Source organism: Vombatus ursinus, unplaced genomic scaffold, assembly GCF_900497805.2.
Source record: "Vombatus ursinus unplaced genomic scaffold, bare-nosed wombat genome assembly UNPS02014784.1, whole genome shotgun sequence".
Taxonomy (NCBI): domain Eukaryota; kingdom Metazoa; phylum Chordata; class Mammalia; order Diprotodontia; family Vombatidae; genus Vombatus; species Vombatus ursinus.
Genome location: NW_020954562.1, coordinates 11,474,819 through 11,487,886, shown reverse-complemented (window position 1 = coordinate 11,487,886; position 13,068 = coordinate 11,474,819). Strand labels below are relative to the sequence as shown.

At 36.5% G+C, this 13,068-nt stretch overlaps 1 protein-coding gene across 7 annotated transcripts in view; it reads left to right on the top strand.

Annotated features, from left to right (window-relative positions):
- Nucleotides 1–13,068, top strand: part of LRBA (LPS responsive beige-like anchor protein) — a 676,054-nt gene that overhangs the window by 147,829 nt on the left and 515,157 nt on the right. For all 7 annotated transcript variants that reach the window (XM_027866938.1, XM_027866942.1, XM_027866935.1 and 4 more), the window contains one exon: nt 12,614–12,785. In XM_027866938.1, the coding sequence (XP_027722739.1) occupies nt 12,614–12,785 (172 nt within the window). The remainder of the gene's footprint in view (nt 1–12,613; nt 12,786–13,068) is intronic.

Below are 13,068 nucleotides of genomic sequence, written 5' to 3'. Positions count from 1 at the left end.
ATCCTTTTTCTTTTTTTGCCTTTAGATTTCATATCATGGTTTCTCTTACTTCCTTCTTAGAATCTATTTTATTTTACTTTGCTTCTTCCTGATATTTTCTTATTGCTTTCTCCTTCCCTACTGTTCAAATGCCATACCTGTATTCAGCTGATTATATTTTATTGGGACAATATGGTTTTCATTTTCATTCTGATTCTTTGAGTCAGCCTCATCTGAGTCAACTTCTCTATTATGACAAGATTCAGGGCAATTTTAATCTGTATGTACTTCTTGTCATAAATGGTACATACAATTCTCTTCTGACAGAAGTCACTACTGTTTCCCTGTGTACCAAATTTGACTCACTTTTCCTGACAGAACAATAATATATTTAGATGCTTTCTTGAAACACATCTGCAGCATGCCTTTGACCTCTGCACCAGGTAATTTTTCTTTAATTAAAAACAGAGACAGACAGACACAGACACACACACATACTACATTTGTTTAACTTTTTCTTTTCCTTGCTCATATATTTATTACTTGTTCCAAGTCCTACATTAATTCCTGGGAGACATCAAAGAATCTTTTTTTATGAGTCACAAGTGTCTTTATTATTTTATTCCAGAAAAAAGAAAACAATCATTTTTCTTGTGGTCACCATCTTTATCGACAACGTGAACAAAAACTCTTAATGCTTAGAGGTAGATAGATCATTTATGCTATGTGCCCTGCTATGTGCCAGTCATTGTGTCAAATGCTGGGGAAAGAAAGAGAAGGAGAATAAAGCAAAGGGGAGCTGAAAAGGGGGAAGTAGAGGATGGTACACTCACAAAAGCAGTATGTAGATGGTTGGAAAGTGGTGTGGAGACCTGATTCAAGGCTTGATAGGCCAGAATTGGAACCCAGAAGTTGTTGGAGGAAGCTGAGGATGATGTGTGTGCTGATCCTAAGGCTATCAAGAGACCTAGGAGAGCACCCTTATCCTCTAGGAATTTATAATCTAGTTCTGTAGATTATCTGCTGGGAAACATCTGCAGGGAGATGAATGGCACACAATATATGCTACTTTGATTGCCAAATGAATACTTGCAGCATTAATTTTTTTTTAAATTTTATTAATTTATTTTGAATTATCAACATTCACTTCCATATGCTTTTGAGTTTAAAATTTTTGTCCTCTTTCCTCCCCACCACCCTCCCCAAGACGGCGCATAATCTGATATAGGCTATACATATACATTCCTATTAAACATTTTCATATTAGTGAAGTTGTAAGTAAGAATTAGAACCTATAGGAGGGACCACCAGCAAGAGGAAACAAAACTCAACAGAAGAGAAAAAAAAATAGTAAATAGTATGCTCAATCTGCATTCAAATTCCATAGTTCTTTCTTTGGATGTAGATAGCATTTTCCATCACGAGGCCTTTGGAGATGTTTTAGATCCTTGTATTGCTGGGAAGGGTTAAGCTTGTCAAATATTAGTCTTCGCACAACGTGGCTGTTATTGTGTACAACGTTCTCTTGGTTCTGCTCACTTTACTCAGCATCAGACCATACAAGTCTTTACAGGTTTTTCTGAAGTCAGCCACTTCATTTCTTGCAGCACAATAGTATTCCATCACGTTCATATACCACAACTTGTTCAGTCATTCCCCAATTGATGGACATCCTCTCAATTTCCAATTCTTTGCCACCACAAAAAGAGCTGCTATGAATATTTTTGTACATGTGTGTCCTTTTCCCATTTGTATGATCTCTTTGGGATATAGCCCTAGAAGTGCTATTGCTGTGTCAAAGGTTATACACTTTTTTATAGCCATTTGGGCATAGTTCCAAATTGCTTTTCAAAATGGTTGGATCATTTCACAACTCCACCAACAATGCATAAGTGTTCCAGTTTTCCCACATCTTCTCCAACATTTATATTTTTCTTGTTTTGTCATCTTGGCCAATCTGATAGGTGTGATGTGGTGCCTCAGATTTGTTTTGATTTGCATTTCTCTAATCATTAGTGATTTAGAGCATTTTTTCATATGACTATAGATGGCTTTAATTTCTTCATCTGAGAACTGCCTGTTCATATCCTTTGACCATTTATCAATTGGGGAATGACTTGTATTCTTATAAATTCGACTTAATTCTATATATTTTAGAAATGAGGCCCTTATGAGAGAGACTGGTTGTAAAAATTCTTTCCCAACTTTCTACTTTCCTTCTAATCTTGGTTGCATTGGCTTTGTTTGTGCAAAAACTTTACAATTTATTGTAATCAAAGTTATCTGTTTTGCGTTTCGTAATGTCTTCTATCTCCTGTTTGGTCATGAATTCTTCTGTTCTCCATAAATCTGATAGGCAAACTGGCAGAGCAAGGAATAGTTTACCTACAATATCAGCCTTTATATCTAAATCATGAACCCATTTTGACTTTATTTTGGTATATGGTGTGAGATTTTGATCTATGCCTAGTTTCTGCCATAATCTTTTCCAGTTTTCCCAGCAGTTTTTGTCCAAGAGTGAATTCTTATCCCAGAAGCTGGGGTCTTTGGGTTTATCCAATAATAGATTACTATAGTCATTGACTACTGTGTCTTGCATACTTAACCTATTCCACTGATCCACCACTCTGTTTCTTAGCTGGTACCAAGCAGTTTTGATGATTGCTGCCTTATAATACAATTTAAGATTTGTGATGGCTAGGCCACATTCCCCTGCATTTCTTTTCATTAGTTCCCTTGATATCCTGGAACTTTTGTTCTTCCAAATGAATCTTGCTATTATTTTTTCTAACTATAAAATAATTTTTTGGTAGTTTGATTGGTATGGCACTGAATAAGTAAATTAGCTTAGAAATTAGCTCTTAATTAGAATTGTCATTTTTATTATATTAGCTCAGCCTACTCATGAGCAACTGATGTTTTTCCAATTATTTAGATTTATTTGCATGAAAAGTGTTTTGTAATTGTGTTCATAGACATCCTGGGTTTGTTTCGGGAGATAGACTCCTAAATATTTTATAATGTCTACAGTAAGTTTAAACGTACTTTCTCTTTCTGTCTCTTGCTGTTGTGCTTTGTTGGTAATATCTAGAAATGCCAATGATTTATGTGGGTTTATTTTATAGCCTGCAACTTTGCTAAAGTTGTTTATTATTTCAGGTAGTTTTTTTACTTGATTCTCTAGGATTCTCTAAGTATATCATCAAATCATCTGCAAAGAGTGATATCTTTGTTTCTTCTTTGCCTATTCTAATACCTTCAATTTCTTTTTCTTCTCTTATTGCTAAAGCTAACATTTCCAGTTCGATATTGAACAACAGTGGTGATAATGGACATCCTTGTTTCACGCCCAATCTTATTGGAAATGCTTCTAGCTTGTCCCCTGTACATATGATTCTTGCTGAAGGTTTTAGGTAGATGCTATTTGTTATTTTAAGGAAGACTCCATTTATTCCTATGCTCTCTAGTGTTTTTAATAGGAATGGGTGTTGTATTTTGTCAAAAGCGTTTTCTGCATCTATTGAGATGATCATGTGGTTTCTGTTAGTTTTGGTGTTGGTATGATCAATTGTGCTCATAGTTTTCCTAATATTGAACCAGTCCTGCATTCCTGGTATAAATCCTACTTGATCATAGTGTATTATTCTTGTGATAAGTTGCTGTAATCTATTTGCTGATATTTTATTTAAAATTTTTTGCATCTATATTCATTAGGGAAATTGGTTTATAATTTTCTTTCTCTGTTTTGCCTCTTCCCGGTCTAGGTATTAGTACCATATTTGTATCATAAAAAGAATTTGGTAAGACTCCTTCTTCACCTATTTTCCCAAATAGTCTATATAGTATTGGAATTAATTGTTCTTTAAATGTTTGACAGAATTCACTTGTAAATCCATCGGTCCCTGGCGATTTTTTCCTAGGGAGTTCAGCAATGGCTTGTTCAATTTCCTTTTCTGAGATGGGGTTAATTAAGTCTTTTACTTCCTCTTCTGTTAATCTGGGCAATTTGTATTTTTGTAAATATTTATCCATTTCACTAAGATTATCAAATTTATTGGCATACAGTTGGGCAAAAGAGTTCTTAATTATTGTTTTAATTTCCTCTTCCTTGGTGGTGGATTCACCCTTTTCATTTTTGATACTGGCAATTTGGTTTTCTTCTTTCTTTTTTTAAATTAAATTAACCAAAGGTTTATCTATTTTATTGGTTTTTTCATAAAACCAGCTCTTAGTTTTATTTATTAGTTCAGTAGTTTTCTTAATCTCAATTTTCTTAATTTCTCCTTTGGTTTTCAATATTTCTAATTTAGTGTTTAATTGAGGATTTTCAATTTTTTTTTCTAGTTTTTTTAGTTGTATACCCAATTCATTGATCTCCTCTTTTTCTGTTTTATTCATGTAAGCATTTAGAGATATAAAACTTCCCCTGAGAACTGCTTTTGCTTCATCCCATAAGCTTTGGTATGTTGTCTCTCCATTGTCATTCTCTTGAAGGAAGTTATTGATTGTTTCTATGATTTGTTCTTTGACTCAATCATTTTTTAGGATTAGATTATTTAGTTTCCAATTATTTTTTAGTCTATCTTTCTATGGTCCTTTATTACATATAATTTTTATTGCATTATGATCTGAAAAGGATGCATTTAATATTTCTGCCTTTTTGCATTGGATTTTGAGGTTTTTATGCCATAGTACATGGTCAGTTTTTGTGTATATGCCATTTACTGCTGAGAAAAAAGTATATTCCTTTCTATCCCCATTCAATTTTGCCCAGAGGTCTATGATATCTAAGTTTTCTAATATTCTATTCATCTCCTTAATTTCTTTCTTGTTTATTTTGTGGTTAGATTTATCTAGTTCAGAGAGGGGGAGGTTGAGGTCCCCCACTAGTATAGTTTTGCTGTTTATTTCTTTGTGTAACTCCCTGAGCTTTTACTCTAAGAATTTGTATGCTGTATCATTTGGTGCATATATGTTTAGTAATGATATTACTTAATTGTCTATTGTGACTTTTAGCAGGATATAGTTTTCTTCCTTATCTCTTTTGATAAGTTCTATTTTTGTTTTTGCTTTGTCTGAGATCAGGATTGCTACCTCTGGTTTTTTTTTTTACTTCAGCTGAAGCATAATATATTCTGCTTCAGTCTTTTACCTTTACCCTATGTGTGTCTCTCTTTTTCAAATGTGTTTCTTGCAAATAACGTATTGTAGGATTATGGTTTTTAATCCATTCTGCTATCTGCTTCTGTTTTATGAGAGAGTTCATCCCATTCACATTCACAGTTATAAATACTATCTGTGTCTTTCTCTCCATTCTTTCTTCCCTCCTTCTTCCCCCCCGTTTATGCTTTTCTTTCTCCTTTCTCCTTTTCCCTCCTCACTATTGTTTTGCCTCCCTCAGCCCCTCCTCCCTTCTATTAGCCCTTTCCTTTTTCTTCCCCTTTACCCTTACTACTTCTTCCTTCCCTTCTATCCCCCTCCCTTTTCTTTCCCCTTTACCCTCCTACTGCCTATAGGGCGAATTAGATTTCTATACCTAATTGATTATGTTATTCCCTTCTTGAGCCAAATCTGATGAGAGTAAGGTTCAAACAATGCTCATCTCCCTCCCTTCTTTCCCTCTGCAGTAATAGGTTTTTGTGCCTTTCCTGTAATGTAATTTACCCTTGTTTTCCTCTTCCTGTCCTTTTCTCTCAGTACATTTTCTTAGATCAGATTAATCCACTTACGGATCCATTTAACCCACTTCATTAGATTTTTTTTTTTTTGGTCATTACATCAAAGTCAACTTATATCCACTCCCTTTATGAATACCCCTTTAACATGATGTAATAACAATACAGTTCTCAAGAGTTACAAGTGTCATCATTCCTTGTAGGGATGTAAACAGTTTGCCCTTATTAACAACATATTGTATCTTTCTGTCCTGTTTACCTTTTTATGTCTCTCTTCAATCTTGTATTTGAAGATCAAATTTTCTGTTGAGCTCTGGTCTTTTTATCAGGAATGTTTGGAAGTCCCCCTATTTCGTCGAATATCCATCTCCTCCCCTGAAAGATCTTGCTCATTTTTGCTGGGTAGTTGATCCTTGGTTGTAATCCAAGTTCCTTTGCCTTATGGAATATCATATTCCATGCCCTACAGTCTTTTAATGTGGAAGCTACAAGGTCCTGTATAATCCCTGCTGTAATTCCATAATAATTAAATTGTTTCTTTCTGGCTGCTTGCAGTATTTTCTCTTTGACCTGGTAATTTTGGAATTTGCCTACTATATTCCTTGGTGTTTTCAATTTGGGATCTCTTTCAGGAGGTGATCAGTGGATTCTTTCTATGGTTATTTTACCCTCTGGTTCTAGGACCTCAGGGCATTTTTCCTTGATGATTTCCTGAAAGATACTGTCCAGGGCTCTCTTTTTCATCATGATTTTCAGTAGACCAGAGTCCAGATGTTGGTGTTTGCCTGCTCCACCACCTTGGTTTTGGGATCTCCTCCTAGTATGCTGAAGTGCAGCTTTCTGCTAGCCTGCTTGGATGCCTCTGTTCTGTACTGCTTCCCTTCCCCCAGAGCAAGAGGGGTCTTTCCTGTTAATCCCTCAAGCTACTTGGGCTACTGGACTGCTGTACCCTGTCTTTCTTCTGATTCAGCTGTTCCAGGGTTTTTCCTGGGGCGATATTTTCAGGGCTTTCAGAGGTTAAGGGAAGGTAAGAGCTACTTACTTATTACTCTTCCATCTTGGCTCCCAGAAGCGGAACTCATGCCTCATACTGTTTTATCTTATCTTGATGTCTCATAGAGTCATTACCGTCCACTTGCTCAATTCTAATTTTTGAGGAATTATTTTCTTCAGTGAGCTTTTGTACTTCCTTTTCCATTTGGCCAATTCTATAGGAATTTATTTTCCTTGGTAAATTTTTGTATATTTTTTCCCATTCTATTGACTCTTTTTTTCATGATTCTCTTGTATTACTCTCAATTCTTTTCCACAATTTTTTTTTTCTAATTCTCCAATTGGCCTTTGAAGCTCTTTCTGGAATTCTTTTTGGGTCTGAGTCCAAATTACATGTTTCTTTGAGGCTTCACATGTAGCCATTTTGACACTATTGTCCTCTTCTAAATTTATGCCTTGATCCTCCCTATCACCATAGTAACGTTCTGTAGTTAACTTCTCTTTTTTTTTTGTTTGTTTTTTGTCATTTTCTCTGCCTTTTTTGTGACTTAGTGTTTTTATGTGAGAATTGAGCTTTAGTCTTGCACTGTCCTAAGTTTTTTATTCTGGTGCTCAGGTTCTTACTGCTGGCTTTCACTTGGTTTCAGGGCTTAGCTGCTTGCTTTCACTGGAAAGTAGGCTTCCCTTTTGGCTTGTACTGGAGGGTGAGGCCTCTGTTGGCCTCCCCTGGGTGCGGGGTTTAGCTGCTGGCTTTCCCCAGGGGTTGGGGCCTTTCTGCTGGGTTCCTCTGGTAACAGTCTTTCTAGTGGCAGGCCTGGAAGAGGGATCTTGTTGTTCGTGGGCCACAGGGGTGTGGGCTTGCTGCTTGGTTGCTATGGGAACGGGGTCTCTCTGCTAGCAGGCCCCAAGGCAGAGTCTTGCTGTTGGGCAGGCTTGGGGTGAGGCTGCACAACTGGTCAACAGTGGGACTTGTTGTCCTGCCTAGATTGTTTGCTTCCTAGGGGGCTGCTGGTTTACAGGAGTACGGGGCCATGATAGTCAATTGCCCCAGGCTTGGAGCCTTGCTGCAAGCCCCCTGCTGTGAGGCTTGCTGTTGCTACTGTTCTTGGACCTTACTCCCCTCCCATCCCAGTGAAATAGACCTTTCCTGCCATGCTGGTAAGCTGCTTCCCTGCTCCTAGATCAGTTCTGAGGTGGTTATCTAGTTGTTTGGAAAGGAATTTGGGAGGGCTTCAGAGGGTTCCATCCTCACTCCACCATCTTGACACCGAAATTATCATTTTTTAAAAAAATAATTTATTTTTAGTTTTTAACATTCACTTCCATAAGATTTTGAGTTGTATATTTTCTCTCCCTCCTTCTCCTTCACCCTCCCCAAGATGATGTGCAATCTGATATATTTAGGCTCTACTTATACATTCATATTAAGCATATTTTCCCATTAGTCATGATGTAAAGAACAATTAGAATTTATGGGAAGATCCACAAGAATCAAGCAATAAAATAAAATAGGAAATGAAAAGGAGAGTGAATAGTATCCTTCCATCTGCCTTCAGACTACATGGTCTGATGCATGCAAATAGCATTTTCCATTGTGAGTCTTTTGGAGTTGTCTTAGATCCTTGCATTGCTGAGAAGAGCCAAGTCTATCAAAGTCAGTCATCGCACAGTGTGGCTGTTACTGTGTACAATGTTCTGTTGGTTCTCCTCATTTCACTCAGCATCAGTTCATATGTCTTTCCAGGTTTTTCTGAAGTCTGCCTGCTCATCATTTCAGCATAGTAGTATTCCATTACATTCATATACCACAACTTATTCAGCCATTCCCTAGTTGATGGGCATCCCCTCAATTTCCAATTCTTTGCCACCACAAAAAGAGCTGCTCTAAGTATTTTTGTACATGTGTGTCTTTTTCCCATCTTTGTGATCTCTTTAGAATATAGATGTAGAAGTGGTATTGCTGGATCAAAGGGTTCGCACTGAAATTATTTAATGTTTATTCTTAATTGATCGTGCCTTTTTTTTACCATGAAAATTTACTTGTTAGAACCAAGGCTTATCACAACATCATCAAGGCCACTGACAAGTACACTCCTATGACCAGCCTCTTTATCTATATGATGTGGGAACCACATATGACTATTCTATCTTTCCTCACTCCTCTTCCATCAACTTGGTGATAATATTACAATGTGTGTCTTGCTCTTTTCCCCCTCTCGCCTCCAATCACTTTTCCTTCTGGTTTTGGGAAGTTCCTTGCTATAATAATACAGTCCAGTGGTGGTCTGATCTTTGAGTCTGAGTTCTGTCTCTGAAACTACTTAATTATGGAGATTTTTGGGTCTTATCCTTCTAAGCAAATAGCAATATTTTCAAGATGATTGTAATCCTGACCTTTCAAGGGTAATTACTAGCCATCTGTACTAGAAGATGCATGTTATGTGGAAAAATCATATACTGGGAGTTGGAATGCCTGGCTTCTTAATCGGACTTTTATTTGTTTTAAACTAACTAGCTTTGTATCTATGGACAAGTTACTTAAGATTTCTGAATGCTACTTTTCTAATATGAAAATTAGAAAGTTTTACTCAGTGATCTCTGAGCTACCTACTATTTGCTGGTTATTGTGTGTTGAAGCTAAAGGCCTAGACAGTGAGCTTGTGAAACTCAAGCCTCTTGTAAAATTTTTTTCATATAAAGTGTTTTTCTAAGAAATATTATCTCAGATACTTAACATTCATCCTTATTCTGTGATAGAGTTTCTTAACCTGGTGTCTATGAATTTGTTTTTAACTGTTTCAACATGATTGATTTCCTTTGTAAGCCTATGTATTTTACTTTATGTATTTAAAAACATTATTCTGCAAAGCGGTCCATAGGCTTCATTAGTTCAGGCCTTCTTAAACTTTTTCCACTCATGACCCCTTTTTACCTAAGAAATTTTTATGCAACCCTGGGTATATAGGTATATAAAATAGGTATACAAATCAAACATTTGCTGATAACAAATCATAAAGAAATTTATTTTAAAATAGTTCTTTGGTATACATAATTTTACCATTTATTAAAGATGAAAGCCAGTTCACAAACTAATGAGATGGATGTCCTTGTTTAGTTTTACATAAAAAGTTAAATCTTGGCAGAATATTTGATACTGCAGGAGCTAGAGCATCTTCAGCGTTTTTCAGATTGCTTTATATTTTGATTTTATAGTCATCAATGCTGAGGACACCGCTTCACATAAATATATAGCACAAAGTGGCAGAAGTATGTTTTAGACCATTTCATAAATTGTTGGAAATTCTGTCCTAATCCCATGCCAAAATTCATTTGACGATTTTGTATGTACAGTAAAAATACTGCTATTTGTAATGTACAGTAGTCTTGAATCTGAGCCAAGGTGTTTCTGGCAGCACTTGACCATGTTGCATTGCACAACTTCACTGTAGCCTTTGCTCTGAACATACAACGTGAGCACTTTGCACTGTGCATACCATCACCCCAAACAATGCCAATGAACACTGCCAGAAACACCTTGAATTTATTACATGTTTGATTTTGAATTAATTTTTGGTTGTGGCATGTTCAGAAACCTTTTACTGTTGACAAGTTTTTCGTGACCCCCGTATTCAGTAATATGACCCCATATCCCACAGTTTAAGAAGCACTGCACTAGGGACAGCTCGGTGGCACAGTACTGTCACTGGCCCTAGAGTCAGGAGGACCCGAGTTCAAATCCGGCCTCAGACACTTGACACTTACTAGTTGTGTGACCCTGAGCATTGCCTAGCCAAAAGAAGGAGAAGGAGAAGGAGTAGGAGAAGGAGAAGGAGAAGGAGAAGGAGAGCTGTACTAGACAGCCAAAGGAGAGGGGGTCCATGATGCAAAAAAAGGTTAAAAATTTTTGTTTTGTGAATCTTAAAGAGCTCACCAAGTGACAACCAAGAACATTTATAAATTGTTTCTAGCATACTTTCAGAATGTGAAGTCCTTGAAAGTAGGGACCGTCTTCTTTTTGTATACCCAGTGATTAGAGTGTTTGGCATAAAAAAAGTGCTTAATAAGTACTTTCCCATTGTCCTGTTTCATTATAGAGAAGTACTTGAAAACAGTGATCAATGTACAACCTTCTATTGGTTAGACTACATTATTCATTTTTGTTAATTCTCTTTAATAAAGAGTAGTCGAAAAACTGTGGCCTATTTTCTCAGAAACCTTAGATTTGAGTCAGTTTTGCCACTCTGTAGCTCGGTGTTGCTGGCTAATTCATTAAAACTGTAAGTTCCTCAGTTTCCTTACTTAAAATAAGTATATTTATATGCTGTCAAGTGGTTGTGCAGCAGTCATTTGCATCCTCTGGGCTTCATTTTCATCATTTATAAAATGATGGCATTCAACTAGATGACTACTGACTTCTCTTCCAGCTCTAAATCGATAATCCTATGACACATAATAGAGTGTCATATGAAATAGAGTGTCAAATGAATTATTGTTCTTCATTCTACCCCTTCAGGCCTCACAGTTTTCCATGTTTGATTTTTGAGGGCTTTTACTTTTCAAGAATTTTACTTTAATTTCCTTTATCTAACCTAGTCTTAGGTCAGTTTACCAACATTCTATGTTTATTCAATGAATTGAGTACCTTTTCCTGAGTGGCAACATGTTGCCATCTAAATAGTATTGACTCTATAGTCAGAGATCTTATGTTCAAGACTCATCTCTGGTGTCTACTTCTGTGTGACTTTTGAGAACATAAACCTTAGGGTCTCAGTAACCTCATATAACAAATGAAGAGGTTGAACTGTGTAGCTCCAGAGGTCATTTCCACCTATAAGTCTGTAGTCCTATGATCTTTGAACATTATTCCATTTACTACACTTTTGTATCATCATCTGACTAATGGGCATTTGCTCAAGAAAGGCACCTCAAGAACTTGCTGCTTTCAAAATGGACATTATGATTATTTTCTTGAAACTTGTCTTTCCTTTAAACTTTCCTTTTTTCCTTGAAGGCACAAGTAGCTTCTTAGTCATCCATCTTCCTTGGGGTCATTCTTGACTCGTCCCTTCTTTTTCCCCACCTCTTCTCTCCCCCAACCCACCATCTAATTAGTTGTCAGGTCTTGTTGATTCAGTCTCTTCAGTACCTTTGGTTTTCTTATTTCCGTTTGTAGTTTTTCCTTAGGCTTTCATCAAATCATTTCTGAATTGCTGTCATAGCCTCTTAATTGTTTCTCCTATTCAAATTCCATCTCTAATACCTCCCTTGCATGACTAGCAAAATCTCTGTCAGAGATCTAACCATATCTCCCACCTGCTCCCAAATCTTCAGTGCCCACCTATTTTTTTTTAGGGAAGATTAAAACTCCATTGCCTGCCATTTAAGGCTCCGCACAGCATGTTTCTTGGATAACTTTCTAGCATTATTTTTATGCTGTTCCCCTTCATAAATTCTACCTTCTATCCAAATTAGACCATGGAACTAGTCCCAGATTTGATATTCCATCTTCTGCCTCTACTTTTGCACAGGATGTTCCCTGAACCTGCAGTGGATTCCTTGCTCATCTGTGCCTCTTGTAATTCTTTCTTCAAGGCTTTATTGAGGTGCCACATCTGCCATGAAGCCACCCCGATTCCCCCAGTTATTAATATTCTTTCTCCTTTATGCTCATTATACTTATCTGTGTGATTTTTATATCCTTCAGTAGAATGTCAGCTCTTTGAAAACAGACTTTTTGCTCTTTTTATTTTATATTCTCTGAACTTAATATATTCTCTTGCTTAATAAATGTTTGGTGTGCTGTTTATGTTCAGTTAGTTGCCCCTCCAAGAACAAACAAAAACCAAACCCAGAGAACAACACAAAAAGAAAACAGTAAACCACCAATGTGACTATAATCCAGTAATAATGAAAGTAACTCTTTTCACCCTATTCTCTCTCCCTGCCCCACTGCTGCTTTCTCCCAGGAGGATAGCAAACAAGCTCAGTTCCTGGCCTTGGCTGTAGTATACTTTATCTCTGTCCTCATGGTGTCCAAGTATAGAGACATTCTGGAACCTCAAAATGAAATGCGCCAACCTCAATGTGATGAATCTTTGAAAGAATCTGGCAATGCAAGTGGTGATATAACGTCAAATGGTAAGGTTTTAAATGCTCTTATTTGGCACTGAAAATTTAATAAAAGATTGTATATTCAAGGTAGTAATACTAATCTTTCTTGATTTGGAGTCTTTAATGAAATTTGAGTGTTTACTCATGACTACTGTACTGTGATTTGATGTGAGTGAAAACTGGTTTAATGGCTATTTGAAATACGTTTGGGGTTCTTTGAAGTTGTGTTTATTTTTTTAACAGCTTAATTCCTTTCTTGCAGTAATTTTTAAAGCCATCTAATGCATTATTTATTATGTAAGCCATCAGT